Source organism: Chiloscyllium plagiosum, chromosome 12 (assembly GCF_004010195.1).
Source record: "Chiloscyllium plagiosum isolate BGI_BamShark_2017 chromosome 12, ASM401019v2, whole genome shotgun sequence".
Classification (NCBI taxonomy): Eukaryota; Metazoa; Chordata; class Chondrichthyes; order Orectolobiformes; family Hemiscylliidae; genus Chiloscyllium; species Chiloscyllium plagiosum.
The window spans coordinates 61,201,624-61,225,406 of NC_057721.1; the positions used below are offsets into that span (position 1 = coordinate 61,201,624).

Genomic DNA, 23,783 nt, shown 5'->3' on the forward strand with positions numbered 1-23,783 from the left:
CCTCCAATTTTGGTGTCATCTGCAAACTTACTAACTGTACCTCTTATGCTCGCATCCAAATCATTTATGTAAATGACAAAAAGTAGAGGACCCAGCACCGATCCTTGTGGCACTCCACTGGTCACAGGCCTCCAGTCTGAAAAACAACCGTCCACCACCACTGTCTTCTACCTTTGAGCCAGTCCTGTATCCAAATGGCTAGTTCTCCCTGTATTCCATGAGATCTTACCTTGCTCATCAGTCTCCTAAGGGGAATCTTTTCGAACACCTTACTGAAGTCCATATAAATCACATCTATTGCTCTGCCCTCATCAATCCTCTTTGTTACTTCTTCAAAAAACTCAATCAAGTTTGTGAGACATAGATTTACCATACACAAAGCCATGTTGACTATCTCTAATCAGTCCTTGCCTTTCCAAATGCATCTACATCCTGTCCCTCAGGATTCCCTCCAACAACCTGCCCACCAGAGGTCAGGCTCACCGGTCTATAGTTTTCTGGCTTGTCTTTACTGCCCTCTTTACACCACGTTTGCCAACCTCCAGTCTTCCGGCACCTCACCTGAGATGCAAACATCTCAGCAAGAGACCCAGCAATCATTCCTCTAGCTTCTCAGAGTTCTCGGGTACACCTGATCAGGTCCTGGGGATTTATCCACCTTTAACCGTTTCAAGAACTCCAGCACTTCCTCCTCTGTAATCTGGACATTTTGCAAGATGTCACCATCTATTTTCCTATTGTTTATATCTTCCATATCCTTTTCCACAGTAAATACTGATGCAAAATATTCATTTAGTATCTCCCCCATTTTCTGTGGCTCCACACAAAGGCCACCTTGCGCTCTTGTACAAGCTTTAATAAATTTGAACTGCTTGCAGAAGTTGGTGTTTGCGAATTGCACATCGTGTGCGAAACCTCGGGCAAAGAACCTAACATATGGTCGTAGCGGTGAGATTCCAACATACACAGAGCTGCCAGGCAGACTGACTAAGCAATCCTCAGTGTTGGTTGCGTGAGACAGATGGGCCGATAAGGTAAGCTTCACTTTGATCTCTCGCTCTCTACCATCTCCTGGGACTCGGTGGTGACAGAATCTTTGAAGTAACTCGCACACCAATGAGTCACTTTGCACAAACTAGGGTTAAATCAGAGTTAGAGTACCCTAGGAATCCGGGAGTTCAGAGCCCTGGGATACACACACCAAGTAAAGCGGAGTCACTGTGTCTGTCTCAGCACCTTGCCTTGGACCAGTTGTTAAGCAGGGAAATCCCCCACGCGATGGTCAGGAATCTGAAGTGGGTGCAGAGGCTACCATTACAATTGCATAGAAGTCAGCTAGAGAAACGAATATAACAACACGGGGCAAGCGTTAGCTAAGTCAGGAGCTGTAACCCCTTTGTATCGATTATGCCGGGATGATCCTAAGAATAAGGAACGACTCAGGAAATCTCTCAGGATGCTTAAATAAGAAACTGGGCAATCAAATCTGGCCACTAGGAGGGACGTGGGACATAGGGAAATGTTTAAAGGCTGAAGAGGCAACCTGGAAGCGCAATATGGGCACTCAGTGGAAAACTTGAATAACTGCATAGCGAAAAGCAGCTGAGGAATTAAAAGACAAATCTAAGTAGAGCAACACGTGCCAGAGAGCAATTAGATTATGTGATAACGAGGGTGACCCTAAGCCTTGGCGACTGTTGAAGACTCAGCGCAAAGACTATGATCTAAATACAAGAAACCAAGAAAAGCTAAGAACCATTCGACAGACTAACGATCTAGGATTAAAATGCCAAACCCAGCTACCGGCCGAGTGCAAAACGGAGGCACCTCCAGACATGTCTGGTCTGCTGATGTTGTTCCAAATTGAGGACATTGATGAGCAGGAGGATTGGCAAATCCCAGCTAGCCTGTGCCCCCACATTGGTTGCTGCACCTGACTATCCCTGCTAGCGACATGACAATACCACCTCAACCTACCAGCCCACAACCACCCCCCCCACCGTATCCTTCAGTGCCACCTGTCCCCCCGCACTCTATCCCTCGGCAACAGCAAAGTTCTGAGCCTCCACTTTCTGACCAGAATCAAGCTCCTGAAAGCGTCGCTGACCCAATCGCTATCAGGATGCAATTAAACACTTTTTCAGACTCACAGAGAACAGGGTACATTGTCCTATAACTCCAACACAGACAGTGGTAGCAAACGTGACAGGCCCCACTAATATGACCTCGACAGCAAGGACTGGCCCAGAAAGGTCGCAGATGGAACAGCTTACCCCAGCCTGCCTAACCGAAACAGAAACAGCAACGCTGCCCATAAATGCAAACAGAGACAATTCCCTACCTGGACAGTGCCTAACCCAAACCCTGGTGCAGCGGAAGAGGCCACTACACCTCCTGGAAATCCCACACACACCTCAGGGCCTCTTCAGTCTGTGCTGCAAGACTTTGACCCCAAGTGAGGGTTTTAGGTGGAAAACCCAGTCAGGGAGTTACAACGATTGGTAGGCCTTTTCCAGAGCCGTTCCCCAGGGACCAAATCCAAACGATTAGGGTGCTCTCCAGAGAACCCTGCAACCACCTGTAGATGTAACTAGGGTACTGGAGCTGCCCAAAGCAGGAGGCTGCCGGTTCAGACTTTTAGGATTGGTTTTGCTCCACATACTCCACTTACGCAGGGGACACCGCTTATAATGCAGGAAATCCCTCACCCCAGTTGAATGCCCTACTGCTACAATGTATCCTGGAGGGTGTAGCTACTGCTATTAGAACAACAATATGGATTGGCCAGATAACACCCGTCCACAAATGAGAAGGGCGCTCACTTATTACTGGCATAGTCCTGAAGACCCAAAACAGGCTACGTTCCAAGCATAAAATGATACAGCGAAGCATGGCCCCTCACAAAGGTTCATTCTAATGTCCCTGTTGCAGGTCCTGACACCCTTAGATACCACCCGATGGAACCCCACCATTGTTCCCAGGGTGGGTCAATGGATATGACCACACATGTGCCATTCACCTGAATGGCTCCTCCAGTGCACCTTTTCATTATTCCCCTTACACCCTCCATCCCCTTTCTGCAACTACTACAGTCGCCCTCGACCCCGTGGTGGGCTATCCCCTTCCCAGCCTGATTAACCTCCCTTCTGATTTATCCTGCCCTCACTAAAGACCCAAAGTATGAACCAGTAATCCGCTTAATTGTTTTGGGTAAAGAAATCCCCTTCATGATTGATACTGACGCCATTGCCTCAACACTTGAAACCTCCTGTGCTCGCCAATACAGGTTTGGGCTCTCACCCAGCTCTATGCACCTTAGTGGTCAACTGGACAGGATAGGCAGCCTCTACACCTGGTCGTGCTGAACCCTGCAACTATTCTCAGCAATATCTCTGCCAGCACCTGTGTTTTCACCATAGATGACCTGCAGCATGCCTTCTTTCCTCTCCCCCTGGCAGCGGAATCTCAGTATTAGTTTACTTTCACCTTTAAGGGTCAGCAGTACCCATGGACGCACTTGCCCCAGGGATCTGCCCATTCGCCCACTTTATTCTCCCAGGTACTGCACCGGCAGCTGACGGTTCCACAGTCGTTCAGTATGTGGATGACTTTCTCCTAGCTAGCCCCTCAGAATCTGCTAACATTGCAGATACCAACCATCTCCTAAACACCACCACTCTTGGGATAAGTTATACCATCCAACAAGATTCAGCACGCCCAGCGCCAAGTTACATTCCAGGACATTGCTCAACGTTTCAGAATGGTAGTTGACCCTGGAGTGCAACGTGTCCATCCTAGCAATCCCTTCACCCATGAGCAAATGCGTGCTTATTTAGGTTTGGTAAACTACTGCCGGCATAAGCTCCCCAATGTTATGTTACTTACCAAGTAGCTAACCCTTTTAGCCTCTCATACGCCCTCAAGGACTTTCACCTTAGTGGAAGCCCAGAAGTCAGCTTTCAATTAATTAAAAACATCCCAGGCCAGTGCTCTAATCCTCGGAAGGTCACTGTGTGACAGACACTCCAGCTCTATGCCAGTATCCTAGCAGACCGCTGTTTTAGCCCAGACCTATGCAGCTCGCAAGAGGCCAGTAGCCTATTACTCAATTTGCCTTGACCTTGTCGCCACAGGCTTTCCACTTTGTTCTCAAATTCTGCTGGCTATCTATTCCCTTGTGACAGCCGTGTCTAATATAACCCTCCAGAAACCCTTGACCGTCTATTCATCACCCGCAATTGTAGCCCTCCTGACTTCCCACCAAACCCAACACCTTACACAGGCTCGACTCGGCCATTAACAACCCCCTCATGACCTTCTCCTACTGCTCGATCATTAACCAGGCGACTTTCCTCAGTGTCCCTCCAAATGAGCTTCCTGAGCAACCCCATGACTGCCTTTTGCACAACCACTCCTTGACAACCCCCTGACCAGACCTCTCAGACACTCCATTGCCCACATCGGATTTAACCCACTTTGTAGATGGCAATTCATCAATATCACCCTTGGGAGTGCCTCTTTCACAATATGCAATCGTAACCCTCAGGGACACATTAGAAGCAGCCTCTCTCAACCCCCCAGTTTCCACTCAGAAAACAGAACTCTTCACGCTGACATAAGCCTGTGTCCCAGCCACAGGGAAAACGGTCAATCTCTACACAGATTCACGATACACGTATGGGGTGGCCCACGACTTTGGCCAGCTTCGGTCCCAGTGAAGATTCCTGACCTCTTCAGGCACCCCTATTCACAACACAGTGTATGCCCAAAATCTCCTTAAAGCGATTCTCCTCCCCAAACAATTGGCCATACTCAAATATGCTGCCCATCTCTCGGACAATACAGGTGTCAGCCATGGCATGCCAGAGCTGACCAAGCCTCCATGGAGGCGGCAAGGGCTCGCAATTCAATCGTGTCCACTATTAACTGGCAGGCATCCAAGTGAAAATCTGCTTCATAAACAAAACGGCATTCAAGACGTTGTCATGGTGCAGCATTTACAGGGGGACGCCCCTGATTCAGCAAAGCAGATATGGAAGACACATGGGTGTTCGCACTCTGTGTCAGGAGGCCTTGACTAAGCTAACACATGAAATAGGCCTGGTTGAAGGTCTTGCCTTTGGCCCATGTATCACATGAGGATTACCCCACACTCGACCACTGGGCTGTCGGCTACTGAGATAATCTACGACAGACCCAGTTGGACCCCTTGGGATGCAGACACAAACCCACCCACCTGCATAGATCTAAATATTATGGGAGAGGAAATGCAGGCATTCTTTCTCAGCTAACCTCGTCTCTAAAGTTCCTTCATTCACAGGTCAGGAACGCCTTTCGATCACCACCACAAGCAGTGAACCAGGATTCAAACGATCTGAACGAACTTCCCACCCTACAGATAGGAGAGCTTGTGCTGACCAAAACCTGGGACAGCCCCAAGCTCAGACACAGGTGGAAAGGACCGAACCAGGTGCTCCTACGAACGCCGACTATGCCAAAGTCCAAGGACAAAGCAAGTGGGTCCATTTAAGTGACTGCAAACAACGGTTCCCTCAAACAGCCTGACAACTGTACTCGCAGTCTATGGCGCCACAGCCGCCATTGAAGCATATGGCCTAGAGGACAACTTGTTTTATAAGAATCATATTCGCGTTTGCATAGTAATCGGACTGTATGTTACCCACTCACCCAGTCAGTAGATGCATTGTTTGTTGGCATTCCTGGGTGGGATCCTCTTAATCTGTACACAGTAGATACCTCAGACACCCCCTGTGTAGGCCAGAGCGGGAGGCTTAGAAGGATGGCTTCAGGTCGGTGAGTAAAGCTGATAAATTCAACTAACACTCAGTCCCCCAACTACACGGGAGCCTGGGAAAGAGAAGGTACTATTCCTCACGATACCATGAGAAAATCCGCTTTGCTTCTCAGGACGGGGGTGAGGTTGTGCCTCTGCTTTGGTCCCCATGAATGCCTCTTGTTCCAAGCATCAATGTGCCCGCAGGCATTGCCAGGCCTGCACTTAGGATGAGCAAAAATGCTTAAATGTTATTGCAGGACAGCATTGCAATGGTATCCAGGTCAACTCAGCCTTTTAGTCATACCCTTTTTCTGATTACCAGCTGATCAGATTGGGGGAAACTCCAGCCAGGACAATAGCTGGCAGTACATGCAGTTTGCAGCTGACAGCCACACAGCAATTCAATGCCACCAGGCCAAAAGAGAGTTTGTGTTTGTTTTCAAAAGGAGCTTAACAACGGCCACTCCGACTCTCCCCGTCTTATTTGCTATCGGGACAGTAGGACCACTCACTGTCCTGTGACCACAAAATGCCCCTACCTGCCGCAGGATAGAGGCCCTGGGGGAGAATCGGCAGAACGATCATGGCAAAGAACAGAAATTACCTCATTTGTGGGTTGGCCATTCTCGGAAACAGTACCGTAAGGGGACTAAATATAGTTAATCACGAATTGGCAGAACAAAGGCTCTATGCACAACAGACCAGATATGCCGTTGATGATTTACTGGCCCAAAGAGGTGTCTGTGTAATTGTGGGAAATAAATGCATTACCCATGTTACGGGCGAATCATACAACATACCACATGCCATTCAGTCCATTCAGCACCAGTTAGATGATTTCAGACATAGCCCTCAGAATGTACAAGACTGGCTCGGTTGGCTGTTTGGGGGATCCTGGGAATTCTATTTGCTTCACGGGCTACTAAATTTTGCTATCCTACTCACTGTATGTAGCGTCTCAATGACGTTTAAACACTGGCTGTGGGATCATTATGAATGAGCTGCTAAGACCCTTCTCAGCCCCCATTTAGGGGAGTTATCATGGAATGATAAAAGGGAGGAATGTAATGTTGAAAGATTAAACTGGAATATCTCTCTGAACATTAACATAATAGTAATGGGTCAAACTGCACTGATTGAACATTCTAGAAGTAGATGGGGACAACAGTCATGCAGGAATGTGGATGATTCCTACTCCATTTAGACAGTCATTTTCCACTACTCCCTCTACTATTATCGAAGTAAACTATAATTTAGCCCCTTCCATTCAGAAATACTTTCCTACCAACCCCCAGCCAATCAGGTTCACTTGAGTGATCTTCCCCACCGACCTTGCCTATCACACCTACCTTGCCTGGGGAAGTAGCAGAGCCAGAGTTCAATTGCAGGGCCATCCCAAAGCTAGGACATATCACACCTACATTGTCTTGGGGAATCACAGAGTCAGGAAATTGTCTGCATAAGGATTCCCCAGGATTAAGGCATTTACAGTTGCATTATCTCAGAGGATGATCTCATCCTACAACTGTACCTGGGGTCACGAGATTATGGGGGTGGAGTGGCCAGAGTATTGGTTAACATTACCAATTGACCTGTATAAAGGTGATGTGTTTTCTTTGTTCAAGGTCTCTCTTCTAACTCAACTTTGCATGCCTGCGAAGTGTGTCAGAAGGGTCACCTAGTTTGTACAAGCTTTAATAAACTTGAACTGCTTGCAGCAGTTGGTGTGTGCAAATTGCATCTCGTGTGTGAAACCTTGGGAAAAGAACCTAACAGCAGAACTCTGGAATGCAGAGGTGACCTAGTGTGTATTAATTGCTTGAGCTTCGTACAAGTACAGCAAGAAATTAGGAATGCTAATAGTGTGGAGGGAAGTGAATGCCAAAATAGTGAGTTTATGTTCCAGTTATACAGTGCACTGAGGAGATCATATTTGGAGGCCTGTAACACAATACTGATCACCAATGGTCTTATGGAAGGATTAAATGTATTGGAGACAATTCAGAGAAGCTTTACTACACCAATTGCTGGAAGGGACAGGTTGGCTTATGAGGAAGGATTGAACAGGCAAGGCTTGTATCCATATGAGTTCAGAAAAGAAAGAGGCATCTTGATTGATACATAAAAAATCCTCAAGGGTCTCCAAAGTTAAAAATCACACAACACTAGGTTATAGTCCAACGGGTTTATTTGGAAGCACTAGCATTCAGAGCGCTGCTCTTTCATCAGGTGGTTGTCAACTCCAACTCAAGGCTCTCTTCAGGGTAGATTTGGAAAAGGAATTTCCTCATTTGGGAGAATTCAAAATGAAAGATTACTGTTTCAGGGGTCACCAGATTGGGTGAAATCTTTTCTCAGAGCTTTTTAAGTCTTGGAAACTCTCTTCCTGAAAGGTGGTGCAGGCAGAGTCTTCGAACACATTAAAGGCAGAGGAGATACATTTTTGTTAAGCAAGGAGTTGAAAGGTTATCAAGGTTGTGCAGGAGCATGGATTTGAAGTTACAATCAGATCAGCCTTGAACGTATTGAATGCCAGAGCAGGCTCGAGAACCAAATAGACTGTTCTTGTTCCTGAGTTGTATATTTGTACTTTTCCAACAATTAAAAATGAATTTAATCATTGGTTTTAATCATACTTTAATTTATTCTATGCCTCAGTCAACAGAAGAGCAGGGAGATTATATTAGAACTGTATACACCACCAGTTAGGCCACGATGAGAGTCCAAAGTTTTGTTTGGTTCTCTGAATTCAAGGAATTAGGAAAATGGAGAGGATGCACAGGAAATATTCAAGAATGTCCCCAGAAATTGAGATTTTAAACTATGGGTAAAGATCTAATAGGGTTGGATTATTATTTTCTTTGGAACAGAAAAACCTGGGAGATGGTTGTTGACATTCATAAAACTCTGAAGGGCATAGATAGGGTGTATTAAAAAATTCAGCTTCCCTTAACAGAGACAGCAACAACTGGAGGGCATGTATTGAAACAGAATTGGCAGAAGGATTAGAGGAGCTGTAAACAAGATATATTCAGCCAGGGCATTTGGGGTCTGGAACTCACTACCTGAAAGATCATAGAGAATGTCTAACTTGATGGCACAGGAACATGCCCTTTGCCCACTATATCTGTATTAATCCTGATGCAATTCTAAACTAATCTCATCTGCCTGCACATGATCACAATCCATCTATTCCCTGCCTATATGCCTCTTAAACAACACTCGATGCATTTAAGAACTATTTGATAGCACTTGAAATGCTGTAACCTTCCAGGCTGTGGACCAAAATTTTAAATGTAGGACTAGGATGGCTAATTTTTTTTTCCAGTCGCCACAGATACAATGGGTTGAAAATCTTCTTCATGCTGTAAATCAGGGGAGATAGTAGGGGTAATGGCAACATCACTGGACTAATAGAGGGGCTCAGGCTAATGCTAGTGGAATTTCTATTCAATTAATTGAGCTGGACTACTAAAATACTACTAGTGGTATCTATAAGTTGTACAGTTACCATTAGTTCTTGTAAAATCCACTCTGTTTCACCAATAACCTTGAGGCAAATAAATCTATGATCTCTCATCCTGCCTCCATTTGGCCTATTTGTGACTCGAAATTCACAGTAAATGGTTGACTCTTGATATTGCTTTTGCCCCACCCCACAATAGCCAAGTTGGCGGCTCAGTCCAAGGGCAATTAGGAATGGGACACTCATGCTGGCCTTCCCAGTGACACTCCCATTCCATAAAGATAAACAGTACATGCTTCCATAATCTATTAAATAAGTTGAATATTTCTACAATGAATTCACAATTGACAGCAGGACTAATTACAAAGAATGGTGTACATTTTGGAAAAATCAGATAGCAAAATGGAAGGAATATAGAAAAAATGCAAGATATTCTAGAAACACAAATAACCAATGAATAATTAGAATTTGCAAGGACACAAAGTAATATACAAAGATAGATAAATATACAGGTAAAGAGAGTGAAATGAAAGGTAAAATTTCCCCATTAGCTCTGTGAATTTGAACTCAGTATTAAAAATATGGCAATTAAGTGTGGCATCAGTAAAAATTACTCTCAATATGTTGAATAATCAGGGAAAACCCAAACAAAATTGCAGAAGTATCAGTTCAAGATTGGGGTTACGGACAATATTGATCTTTTACTCCACACAGTAAGATTTAGTTATTTTTGCATAAACCAAAAGAATCTTCATAAAATTACTTTGTTTAAACTATGGACATTTCCTAAAGTACAAACTTTGTGATAGCATATCATGCATAGAATTCCTGGTGCACTACTGTTTGTAACTGAATGCCAGTTTTCTTACCTCATCACCCATCTGTGGAACATACGGTGACCTGCGTGGTACAGTATCTGTGATCCACTTTGGGGGATGCCATTCCTCTGAAATTGTACCTTCTCCAGTTGGCACAGGATTTGGTCTCTACATTGCAATAGAGAAACAAAATTACGTAATGCACACAACAAAACTATTCTCTCCCCAACTTAAAAATGTTTATATGTTGAAAGCAGTTTTCACACGAATTATAACATACCATGCATTAGTATGGCATTACAAAGCAGACGCTGGTTATGTCGCTATTAACTGAGAAAGGATTTAGATGATCAAATTTAAGACTTTATGAATGCTAGCCATTTTCAACTGTTGTATAACTCATTCCATCCAAATAGCCTCATTGAGAGGACTGGATAAGAAAATCAGAAGATCCCAAAAGTACTAAGCACACAAAGCATCTTCTGCGCATAGAGAAACAGAGTGGGTTTTGAGAAGTTTTGTAGCTCGCTTGAGGTTCTGGATGTAGGTTTGCTCACTGAACTGGAAGGTTTGTTTTCAGACGTTTTGTTGCCACACTAGGTAACAATATCAGTGAGCCTCTGGATGAAGCATTGGTGGCACCGCCTGCCTTCTATTTGTGGGTTTAGGTTTCCTTGAGTTGGTGATGCTATTTCCTGCAGAGAAGTTATTTCCTGTGGTGATGTCATTGCCGGTTGTTTTTCTCAGGACATGGTAAATGGGATCCACACAGTTTGTTGATAGAGTTCCGGTTGGAATGCCATGCTTCTAGCAATTCTCATACGTCTCTCTTTGGCTTGTCCTCGGATGGATATGTTGTCCCAGTCAAAGTAGTGTCCTTCCTCATCTGTATGTAAGCATATTAGTGAGAGTGGGTCATGTCTTTTTGTGGCTAGTTGATGTCCATGTATCCTGGTGGCTAGTTTTCAGCGTGTCTGTCCAATGTTGTGTTTGATACAGTCCTTGCAAGTCCTTGTAAATGATGTTTGTTTTGCTTGTTGTCTGGATCAGGTCTTTCAAGTTCATTAGCTGTTGTTTTAGCGAGTTGATGGATTTGTGGGCTACCACGAAACCAAGAGGTCTGAGTTGTCTGGCAGTCATTTCCGAGAAGTCTTTGATGTAGGGAAGATGGCTAGGGTTTCTGGACGTGTGATCTGCTTGTTGGGGTTTGTTGCTGAGAAATCAGTGGACTGTGTTCATTGGGTACCCGTTCTTTTTGAATATACTGTATAGGATTTTTCTCTGCTCTGAGTATTTCCTCTTTGCTGCAGTGTGTGGTGGCTTGTTAAAACAATATTCTAATGCAGCTTCATTTCTGGATGTTGGGATGATTGCTTCTGTAGGTCAGTATTTGGTCAGCCACTCTCCCCTACATCAACGACATCTCAGAAATGATTGCTAGACAACTCAGACCTCTTATGGTAGCCCACAAACCCACCAACACGCTAAAACAGCTGCTTATGAACTTGAAAGACCTGATACAGACAACAAGCAAAACTAATATCATTTTAAAAATACCTTGCGAGAACTGTAACAAACATTACTTTTGACAAACAAGCAGAAAACTAGCCACCAGGATACATGAATATCAACTAGCCACAAAAAGATATGACCCTCTCTCACTCGTATCCTTACATATAGATGAGGAAGGACACCACTTTGACCAGGACAACACATCCATCCTAGGATGAGCCAAACAGAGACACACATGAGAATTGCTAGAAGCATGGCATTCCAACCAAAACTCTAACAACAAACACATTGACTTGGATCCCATTTACCACTCTGAGAAAAAGAACTGGAAATGGCATCACAAGAAATGACGTCACCACCAGAAATGACATCACCAACCCAAGGAAACCTAAACACAAATAGAAAGCAGGCCATGCCACCAGTGCTTCATCCAAGGCTCAATGATGATGTTGAAACTTTATTGCTGGAACAGCACAGCAGGTCAGGCAGCATCCAGGGAACAGGAGATTCGACGTTTCGGGCACAGGCCCTTCTTCATTCCTGAAGAAGGGCCTGTGCCCGAAACGTCGAATCTCCTGTTCCCTGGATGCTGCCTGACCTGCTGTGCTGTTCCAGCAATAAAGTTTCAACTTTGATCTCCAGCATCTGCAGACCTCACTTTCTCCTCAATGATGATGTTACTCAGTATGGCGATGAAACGTCTGAAAACAAAACTTCCAGCTCAATCACAAACCTTCATCCATAGAGAAACAGAGTTTATGTTTCCGGGTGATGATCTTCAGCAGAAATCTTTGTCTCAGCTTATTCTAATGAAGGGTCATTTACCTGAAATCCAAACAGGCTTTCCCTCTCCACAAATATGAAAACACCTGAGCATTTAAAATGTTTTGCTCTTACTTCAGGTTTGCAACGTGTAATATTTCGCTCCTATAACAACAGTGCAGCTGTGTTCAGGTGAAAGCGGTGAACAAATCCTAAAAAATTGGATCTCTCAATGAAGATTCCAGGGGCATGATTGCACTTCGGAATCTTAACCAAGTTAATTATTTGTCATGCAAAATCTGAGCAAGTGTCAGGTGGCTAAGAATTATGACAGGCAAAAGTAGGGACCTGACTGTAATAGCATGTCCCAACACAAAACAAAACATGTAAGTTACAACTACCTTCCGTGGTCTTCCTTTAGGTTTCTTCAACTTTTGATTCCATGATGCTTTAACTTTATCATCTTGTTCATCTTCTGAGCTGCTCATAATGAGTGGAACTCGCCGTCTGGTTGGTCTTTTGGGTGGCTGAAGATTAATTCCTGCATTTGCTGTCCAATCTGAATATTCACTTGAAGAATCACTGAACACAAATAAAAACTAATTCATCTCCCATTCATAGCTAGAACGGAAATTGCAAATAAGAACAAATTCAACTTCCATCCATGTCAGAGAAGAAATAGTTTATTTCTTGTAATATCTTTTTGCTATAATGAAACACAAATTTCCTTGAACACTTACACATATATATGAACAGTCATCTTTTTTGTATGTGTATATATCTTACACGTTCCTACTGATACACGTCTTCCAAACTTCCTAGATTTACAAGTCCAAGATAAACCATGTAATTATTTGCACATGGCAAAGTGGTCAGAATGTTGTACATAAATTGTACTTGGACACCAATAAAGCCTCAGGATTTGCACTAATCTAATAGATTGTTTTGACCTGAACATAGTCAATAAGTCCAGCACAAAAACATGTTTTCAACAATAAGGGCTGGTTGGGTCAGTTGATGGATACTGTTATAAAGAGGATACATATTTTGAGAACAAGTCTGCATTCCAAGCATGTTATCTTCCACATTTCCAGCAAATACACTCTCCTCCAAGTATACCAGCAATGTGGAAGAGGTATTATCTTCAAATTCACAGATATGCACTCTTAGTACTCTTAGGTAGTAAAGATTACAGGTAAATCCAGATATGGGTATGGGTCCCACACCGAACAAGATAGCTTTAATATTAGCAAATATATAGGTGGGTACAATGGCATACATATATTTAGAAAGTTGGACTCATAATTAAAAACTATTGAAAAGAACAGTCTTTTTGAATGAGACCTTTAACCAGTCTGTCCTCTCAGCTGGATGTAAAAGATCCCATGACACTATTCCACAGAATGAGTTATTACCATCAAAAAACATGTTGAAGGGATGTTTCCTTCTGCGATACCTTGGTCCACTCCTCAGTAAACCTTGAATGCTCTATCCTTTTCCCCTGGCACTTTTCCAGGTAAACAAAGGAGATGCAACAGCTACCTTTTCACCTCCTCTCTTTGCATCATCTTTGGTCCAAAAGCCTTTCCAGGTAAAGCAGCAATTTACACAAACTTCTTTTGATTTAGTCAACTGCATTCACTGTTAACACATCTGGGGATAACAAGTGCCAACTGGCTGACTATGTGGAACACTTCCATTCTGTCTGCCAGCATAAATCACAGCTTCCAGTGGCTTATCATTTTAATTTTTCACCTTGTTTTCACTCTGATACTTGCCTTCAGTCTACGACACTGTTACACTAGGGTTCACTGTAAGCATAAGGAAACCACCTAATTTCAGACAAACTTATATTTATTTCCTGTCTTTTGCTCATTTAAGTTTGTTCTTTCAGTTATCAGCACACCGACTAATGTCACATCATCTGTTTCTTTGTTGCCCCATCTCCATTCACTTCAGACCTGAAGGACTAATCTTTTCGAAACACAGACAAGAGTATGATATTTAGCCCATCAAGTCAGCTTAGCCAAATAAAACTGAATAATCAACTACTTCAGTATCTCTAACCAATACTATCTTCCAAACCCTTCATGCCATTATTAATCAGAAACATATTAGCCGCTATGTTAAACATTCTCAAAGGTGAAACTTCCACATCCTTCTTCGGTACAGAATCCCAAAGATTCTCAACTGTCAGAGTTAAAACAATTTCTCTTGCTCTTAGTCCTAAATGGCATCCACTTTATGTTTAAATTATGACCCTTGGTTCTAGACTCCCCAAACAGGAGAAAACAGCTTATCTGCATTTATCCTACCTAAACCCTTCACGCATTTTATCGACTTCAATGAAATCACTTCTCAATCTTCAAAACTCTATAAAATACGACCTAGTTGGCCCAATCTGTCATAGACCAAGCTTCCTGTTATCCACCAAATTACAAACCTTCCTTTTGTGATTTTCCCATCCATCCTTTGTTCAAAACTTATTACATCCTTAACTCTTCCCAAGTCTTATGAGGTCATGTGCCTGAAATGTGAACACTCTACACAAATGCATAAGCTGAGAGAGCTTTCCAGCATTTTCTGCTTGAGTTATGCACAATTTCCTGGTTAATAGTTCACACTCAATCAACATTATCAAAACAAAAAGTCCACTGTTTATTATCAGATTTCCATTAGTGCGAGATTTTCATATGCAAATTTGCTGTCAACTTTCCTAGATTACAACAGAGACTGCATTTCAAAAGTGCTTAATTGACTCTAAAGCATATGGGACATATTTGGCGGTGAAAAACAATATAAATGCAAGTCTTCCTGTTTTACTTTAGTAGGCCAGCCGCCAAATGTCTTTGATTAATGCGAAGAGATTAAATAGAAAAATAGCTATCAGGATTTATAACCATATGCCACAAACCTGGAGTTACTGAATCACTCTCGTAGCTTCCTATCTACTTTCTTCTGTAAATCAAAATTCTTTCAAATGTCTGCTGCCAAATCTTATTTTTCACAAATGCACCTGTGTCTCCACATCTCAATTTTAAAATCTTGTTCTTGTTTTCAAATTTCACCATCGTTTTCCCATCTTTACTTTCGATACCTCATTCAGTACTACAGACGTTCAAGATCTTTGTGCAATTTGAATTCTGCCCTCTTGCACATCCCCAAATTTAATATGCCACCACTGCAGCTATGCCATCAATTCCCTACATCTTAAGTTCTGGAATTTCCTCCCTAAACCTCTCCACTGCTTATCCTCCTTTAAGGTACTCTGCAGAAGCTGGCTATCTCTCATTAAATATTTGGCTGTATGTTCTAACATGACTAAGTAACTTAATGTGAGCTTTATTTGCTAAATCTATTGAAGCACAGCAGGTGTTTTACAATGTTAAACATATAATTTAATACAAGTAGTACATGGTCACAAAGGATGTCCACATAAAGCAGCATCTATACAGAAGTAATCAGGGTGCAAAAACTTTTTTTAATCTTTGTGTTTGGTGACATTGCAGTACATTCTTGATTCCAATGCCAATCCTGAACATTTGAAACAGATGCAGTCAAGATCTGCAATACTGCAAGGCAGCAACTCACCGCCATCTTAAGGTCAGCTATGGATGGACAATGTATGCTATTGTAGCCAGCAAAGCCCACAATTCCACAAAGAGACAAAAATATAATTGAAACAAACACAGAAATTGCTGGGAAAACTCAGCACATCTGGCAGCATCTGTGATGAGACAGCAGACTTCACATTTCAAGTCCAGTGACCCTTCTTCAGCAGTTCACTTCTTTTGTAAATTTTGAAGTAGTTAATCCTGTTGTCAACACAAATAGATGCACAGGGGAACCTCAATTATTTGAATACCAATTATCCAAAAATCAGATTATCCGAAGGAGATCTCGAGGTCCCGATAGAAACATTACATCAAAGACGTGTTTCCAAGTGATTGCGTCTTTTGTTTATAGTGATTAAACAGGCACAATCTCCAAAAGACTGACCTCCCGCCCTCTCTCTCCCCCCACCCCCCACACTTTCCCTGGAGTTGTACAGAGGGGTGTATCCTAACCCCACCCCGCTTCCTTCTCAGGAATAATTTCTCCAAAAATTATCCTGTGCAGGGCAAATGTGGAACCTGTCAAAAATTTGCAGTAAGAAGTTGTGTTTGTGCACTATTTGGAGACTGACCCCACAAAGGCAGCTGCAGCAACAGCAATCTTGCTGTTGGTGTGCAGTCTGGATACCCTGCCCCAGAGAGGGGCCTGGGATGGAAGTGTCTGCGTTGGGATCAGGAGCTCGCACGCTTTGTGCTGGAGAGGGGGCACGGGACGGGGTCGGTCCGGGGCGGGGACTTGCGAGTTTTGTTTTTTTTTAGGGGGCTGTGTTGGACGGGGGCGTGGGCGACGGGGGGTGGAGTCTCGTCCACTGTGTGCTGCCTTGTCTCATGAATGGAGAGCAGACTTTAAAACTCCGAGCTCTAGAGGAAAGGCATTTAATCGATTTTCCGAATAATCGATTATCCGAACGAAATAATGCCCACTCATCTTGTTTGGATAATCGAGTTTCCGCTGTACACCTAAAAGACAAAAGTGTACTTAAAAAATACAGCGAAGCAGTTGCCTTACCTTGAGCTGTTAGTTTCACTCTGCCATTCCTCTGAAGAGCCGCCACTGCCCTCTGCTGAATTAGTTTCCTGTAATTAAAGAGACACATTTATAAATATTGCTTCATTATTTCAATGTAAATTTGAAAATTTGTTTAAATTTTATCACCTAAATCTCCCAAGATGCCAAAGCTCTAATAGGACCACAGAATTATAGAATCCCTACAGTACAGATAGAGTTCACTCAGCCCAAAGTCTACACCAACATTCCAAAGAGCATCCCATTCTCCCCTATCCTATCTCCGTAATTCCGCATTTACCATAGCTAACCCACCGACCCACACAACCCTGGACATTACAGACAAATTAGCATGACCAATCCACCTAACCTGCACATCTTTGGTAAACAAAAAACCCAAAGAACTGCAGATGCTGGAAATCACAAACAGAAATTACTAGAAAAACTCTGCAGGTCTAGCAGCATCCGAAGAGAAAGCAGAGTTAACATCTGGTTCTAGTAAATCTTTCTCAGAACTGATTCTGAGTGGAATCAAGGGTTATGGGGATAAAGCAGGAACAGGATACTGATTGTGGATGATCAGCCATGATCATAATGAATGGTGCTGCTGCCTCGAATGGCCGCAGGGCCTACCCCTGCACCTATTGTCTATTTCTTTGCACAGATGCTGCCATACCTGCCTAGTTTTTCCAGCAATTTGTTTTTGTTGCTGTATATCTTTGAACTATGGGAGGAAGCTGGAGCACCTTAAGGAAACCTATGCACAAACGGGAGAATGATCCAACTCCACGCAGACACCCAAGGCTGAAATCAAAGCTAGGTTCCTTGTGCTGTGAGGCAACATCACTAACCACTGAGCCACCACATCCAAGCTCTCTTGTTGCTACCCACTAACAGCTTTAGCAGTTTCACTGACTTAATTATGAGTTAAACCTATACACACGAGGGGAAAAAATCTACTAGGGAGATAGCTCACATGACCCCATCCCCAAAAACAAAGCTGGCAACAAGACAATAGACTCAGAACAAACCTGTCTCGCAGTCATAAGGTGCTGCAGGCAGGGCTGAATTAGTGGATCGGGAGCCATTCACCTCTCAGTAGCAGGAAGTTTTACCCTCCTGAGCTGCTAGCCAACCTCAATAACCAATAACTTCAGCTGCACCTGAGCTCTGTAGTGGTTGCAACTGGGACTGCAAGCAGCCCTAGGATGAGGGGTCCAAATAGATCTCAGACCAACATAAGCAAGGGGCATTAGATGGAGAAAAGGTTTCGCAAATTTATTGGTAGTTATGTGGTGGTGGTGGGTGCAGTGGGCTTGTGGAGATAATTTTGACATCTGTTCAGGGAATAAGGAATGGGGCATTTGGATGTATGATGGACACCCTCTGAAGGTAGCATTCGTCTTTCTTTCTGCACTCAAAACTGGTAAGAAAAGAAACAGGTTGCCCAATTCCACCCAAATGCATAACATTCATATTATGATATGCATACTGTAACAAAGCAGGGTGCTGAGCTTCCAACAAGCTCAATTGACTTTTAACTATTAACTTACATAGCGGTACCATCCATATAATAGGGCTGAGCTCAGGTGTGCGTTGGAAGGTGGTGAGCTGAGTTCCACACTCTCATACAGACCCCTTTGCTGAAAACATACCTAGCAGGAAATCTAATATCTAGCCCCAGGTATTAAAAAAATTCCCTCACCTTCATCAAATCAACCTGATTACAAGCAGTTTCAGTTTAACAATTTTAAGAAAGCATTAGATAAGTTACTATACAGAAAGGTGGATAATTGTAATTAAATGTGTACAATTCATATTAATATTTTTAGGTATTGGCTTACAAATTGAGCCAGGTGGGTGCTGGCCACTACTGTGGAAGATTTTCACTCGGGGGAATAAAAAAGGTCAGAGAGTCCTTTGTGAACAGGGACCAAATCCAGCATTTATCAGAGAGGGTCACCGCAGGCCCCTGTGGGGTTCACGGAAAGATGTTTACTGAAAGCTGTTTACATGGGGAGTTCATGACAAGCAGCATCAACACTGAGGTCAATAGTAGAACATTATTCAAACGTCAGTCCAGAAGACCCATGATTCCTTTTAGAAGCAAGTTTGGTTTATCGGAGGAATTCAGGGAAGCAGTCACATTAGTAGAAAGGGTTTCATCTGTAAATCTTCCAAACCAGGAGAGTCTAGTCAGAAATCTATAGATTATTAGAATGAAGGTGGTTTAGGTTTTAAGAATTGTGACATGTTCATATTGGTTGACTTGGAAAGGACTCAAATTGTTTCCAGTTTTAAAAAAATTCATTTACGGACATAGGCAGTGCTGGCTGGGCCAGTACTTGTTGCACACGAGATGGTAGTGCTGAGCGCCCTTCTTGAACTGCTGCAGTCCACATGCTGTAGGTAGTCTCACAATGCTACTCGGCAGGTAATTCCAGGAATTTCACCCAATGACATTGAAGAAATGGCAATATGTGTCCAAGTCAGGATGGTGAGTGGCTTGTCGGGGAAACTGCAGGTGGTGTTGTCCTTGTCCTTCTGGATGATAGTGATAATGGGTTTGGAAGGTGCTGTCTAAGAACCTTTGCTGAATTTCTGTAGGGCATCTTATAGATAGCATGCATTGTTGTTACTGAGTGTTGATGGAGGACAGAATGAATGCGGCGCCAATCAAAAGCCCTGTTTTGCCCTGGATGCTGTCAAACTTAAACACTGTAGGAGCTTCCGGACAGGTGGGGCCTGCAGAGATGTCTGGAGCGGAGATGAAGACCATAAGACATACGAGTGGAAGACAGACCATTTGGCGCATTGAGTCTCCCCTCAACCTTCTAAACTCTAATGAATACAATCCCAGGATCCTCATCCGTTCATTGTATGTTAGGCCTACCATTCCAGGGATCATCCATGTGAATCTCCACTGGACACGCTCCAGTGCAAGTATGCCCTTCCTGAGATGTGGGGTCCAGAATTGGACACAGTATTCTAAATGGGGCCTACCTAGAGCTTTATAGCACATGCTGCTTTTACATTCCAACCCTCTTGAGATAAATAATAACATTATATTTGCTTTCTTAACCATGGACTCAACCTGCAAGTCAACCTTGACAGAATCCTGGACTAGCACTCCCAGATTTCTTTGTACTTTGGCTTTATGAATTTTCTCACCGATTAGAAAACAGTCCACGCCTGCCTTCTTTTTTCAAAGTGCAAGACCTCAAACTTGTTCACATTGAATCTAGTGAGCCATTTCTTGGACAACTTTCCTAAACTGTCGAAATCTTTCTGCAGCCTCCCCACCTCCTCCTTAAAGCTAAGATAGATTTTTTTTAAACAATAAAGGAATTAAGGGATATGGTGAGAGCATGGGTAAATGGTTCTGAGTCCCTGAAAAGATCAGCCATGATCTTATTTAATGGCGGAGCCCACTCAAAGGTCAAACGGCCTACTCCAACTCCTGCTTCTAGTTCTTATGTTATGTTCTTATATGCACCTCAATCTTATACATCTTAATCATATCTACCCTCAGTCCCCTCTGCTCCAAGCCAAAAAAAAAAAAACAGTTTATCAGATTCTCTTAACTAAAATTGTACTGCCCATGCATCATCCTGGTCAATCTTTTCTGCACCCTCTCCAGTGCAGTCACATTCCTCCTATATGTGGATTCCAGTACTGCACACAGTACTCTAGCTGTGACCTAATCAACTTTTCATACAGTCCAACACAATTTCCCTGCTCTTAAGCTCTATTCTTTGGTTAATAAAAGGAAGTATGCTATCTTAACCACTTAACCTACCTGTACCACTACCTTAAAGGGCCGGTGGGTACGCACATCAAGATCCTTCTGATCCTTGGTGCTTCCCAGGGTTCTACTGTTCATCATGCAATCCCTTGCCTAAGTATATCTTTTCACACTTATCCAGATTGAATTCTATTTGCCACTGATCAGATCATCTGATCAGCCAGTCTGTACCCTTCTCAACTTTATTACCCCCAAATTTACATAACACCCACAAACTTACTGATTGGTTTCTTTGCTGTGAACGCCAGAGGTGAGGCGAGAAGGACAGTCCTTGGCATCAAGGCCACATTTGACCAAGTGCAGCAACAAGGAGCTCTCACAAAATAGAAATCAATGGGACTCCATCGTCGCTGCAGGTTGGAGTCATACGTGGCACCTAAGATGATGATTATGGGTATTGATGATCTTTCTGAATGGATTGAGGATTGGCTGTCTGGCAGAAGGCACAGAGTTGGGACAAAAGGTTCTTTCTCAAATGGCAGCTAGTGATAAGTGGTGTCTCGCAGGGTTCAGTTTTGGGGCTGCAGCTGTTCATTTTATATATTAATGATCTGGATGAGGAGACTGGGGGCAAAGTTTGCCGATAATACAGAGTTAGGCGGACAGGCAGGAAGTTCTGAGGTGGTGATTCTGTGATTCGTGCACAAGGACACCTAGGTCCCTCTACATAGCAGCATGCTGCAACTTTTTACTATTCAAGTAATAATCCTTTTTACTGTTACTCCTACCAAAATGGATAACTTCACATTTATTAGCATTGCACTCCACCTGCTGGACATTGGCCCACTCAAAGTATTTGTATTCCTCTGCAAAGTTTCACAGACTTTGCTCTGCCACTCAGTGTCATTTGCAAATTTTGACACACTGCACGTGGTCCCCAACTCCAAATTATCTATATAAATTGTGAATAATTGTGGTCTCAACACCGATCCATGTGGCACACCACTAAGTCACTGATTGCCAGCCAGAATAGCACTCATTTATCCCCACTCTTTGCTTCCTGTTAGTCACCTAATTCTCTATCATGCTAATAATTTACCCGTAAAGCCATGCATCCTTATCTTATGCAACAGCCTCTTGTGTGGCACCTTCTCGAAGACCTTTTGGAAATCTAGGGACACCACATCTACTGGGTCCCGTTGCCCACCTTACTTGCCATGCCTTCATAGAATTACAAAAGATTTGTTAAGCAAGACCTGCCCTTCATGAACCCATGCTGTGTCTGTCTAATGGGGCAATTTTTATCAAGATGCTTTGCTATTTCTTCCTTGATAATAGGCTCAAGCATCTTCCCCACTACAGAGGTTAAGCTAACCAGTCTATAATTCCCCATCATTTGTTTACCTCCCTTCTTAAACAGTGATGTTACATTTGCTGTTTTCCAATCTGCTGGGACTGCTCCACAGTCCAACGAATTTTAGAAAATTACTACGAGTACACTTGCTATTTCTCCCGCCATCTCTTTTAGTACCCCAGGTTGCATTCCATCAGGACCAGGAGACTTGTCTATCCTTAGTTCCATTAGTTTGCCCAACACTAACTCTTCCATAACAATGGTTGTTTCCAGGTCCTCACCTACCTTCGTCTCTTTGTCAATTACTGGCAAGTTATTAGTTTCCTCCACTGCGAAGACCAATCCAGTGATGTCAACAGTAGATAGGAAGAACCTTTTCCCCTTGAAGGGCCCAATGACCAAGGGGCAGGACGCTTCAAAGAGATAGGAGGAAAATTTCCTTCCACCCAGAGGAAATCCGGAACTCTTTGCCTGCCAGAATGGTGAGAGGCAGAAACCCTCATAACCTTTAACATGGACATTTGCAATGGCAAGGTATACAATGCTATAGACCAATCACAGGTAAATGTGATTAGAATAGTTAGAGGTGATTGGTTTTAACCACGGCAGGTTTGATGGACCAAACAGCCTTTTCTCGTACAGACCTCTAAATTATAAGGAGTCAGTTAAGTACAAACTTGAGGTGTTGAGATAGGGATGTTATTTCCCTTTCGTTCTGTGATGGAATGTGTTAGAAAACAATTTAAAATTTCTTTGTGCTACATATTCAGAGATCTTTCTAACTGTCTTCTATATTCTATTTTTCTCATTTCTTTTGTGACAAACTTCTGTTCTGATACTCAAGAAAACCTGCAGCTCTTACAAATATGTTCTCAGTGACTAACTATCATACTTAGGAAATGAAAATAAATTTTTCCATCCAGATTTCACTTGGTAATTTGACTTGTCCAGTCATAAACAAAAAAACAAGGAGATGGCGGCCATTCAGCCCATTGAGCCTATTCCATTATTCAATATGATATGGCTAATCTTCTATTTCAATACTATATTCCTGTTTTCTTCCTATACCTCAATGCCTAAAGAATATACACATTTTAATCTCTTTCTTGAATATATTCAGTGATTTGGCCTCTAAAACTTTCTGGATTTGACAATTCCACAGGTTAACTACCCTCTGAGTCAAGACATTTTTCTTCATCTCTGTCTTAAATGGTCTATCCCATATTCTGAGACTGTGATTCCTGATTCTAGGCTCCCCAAACAGGGAAAGCACCGTCTCTGCATCTTGTCTGTCAGCCCATTTGAACTTCATATGTTTCAATCAGATCCCCTCTTTCCTTTTCAACTCTAATGAATAAAGGCCCAGTTGAACCAACTTTTCTCATAGGACAGTCCTGCCCATCAGCACAGTGAACCCTCCACTGCACTCCCTCTGTAGCAAGTATACATTTTCTTACATAGGGTAACTAAAACCAGAAGCAATTCTCAAGATGTGATCTCTCAAAACCTTGTATAGTGGCATTAAGACATCACTACTTCTAATTCAAATTCTCTTGCAGTGAAAGCCAATATACCATCGACTTTGCTAATTGCTTGTTGCACCTGCCAGTCTACTTTCATTGATTGGTATCAATAAAACCAAGGTCACCAAGATCACATTATCTTGGAATTTGGAATACAGTAAAATTTCAAAACATGCCAGCAGTACC

At 43.0% G+C, this 23,783-nt stretch overlaps 1 protein-coding gene across 3 annotated transcripts in view; it reads right to left on the minus strand.

Annotated features, from left to right (window-relative positions):
• brwd1 (bromodomain and WD repeat domain containing 1) overlaps nucleotides 1-23,783 on the minus strand; it is a 213,785-nt gene that overhangs the window by 69,128 nt on the left and 120,874 nt on the right. For all 3 annotated transcript variants that reach the window (XR_006313234.1, XM_043701210.1, XM_043701209.1), the window contains exons 22-24: nucleotides 16,979-17,046; nucleotides 12,757-12,937; nucleotides 10,133-10,249 (exon numbers count right to left, since the gene is read on the minus strand). Coding sequence is in view for 2 of the 3 variants with exons in the window: in XM_043701210.1 (XP_043557145.1) it covers nucleotides 10,133-10,249; nucleotides 12,757-12,937; nucleotides 16,979-17,046 (366 nt within the window). In the remaining variant the exon portion in view is untranslated. The remainder of the gene's footprint in view (nucleotides 1-10,132; nucleotides 10,250-12,756; nucleotides 12,938-16,978; nucleotides 17,047-23,783) is intronic.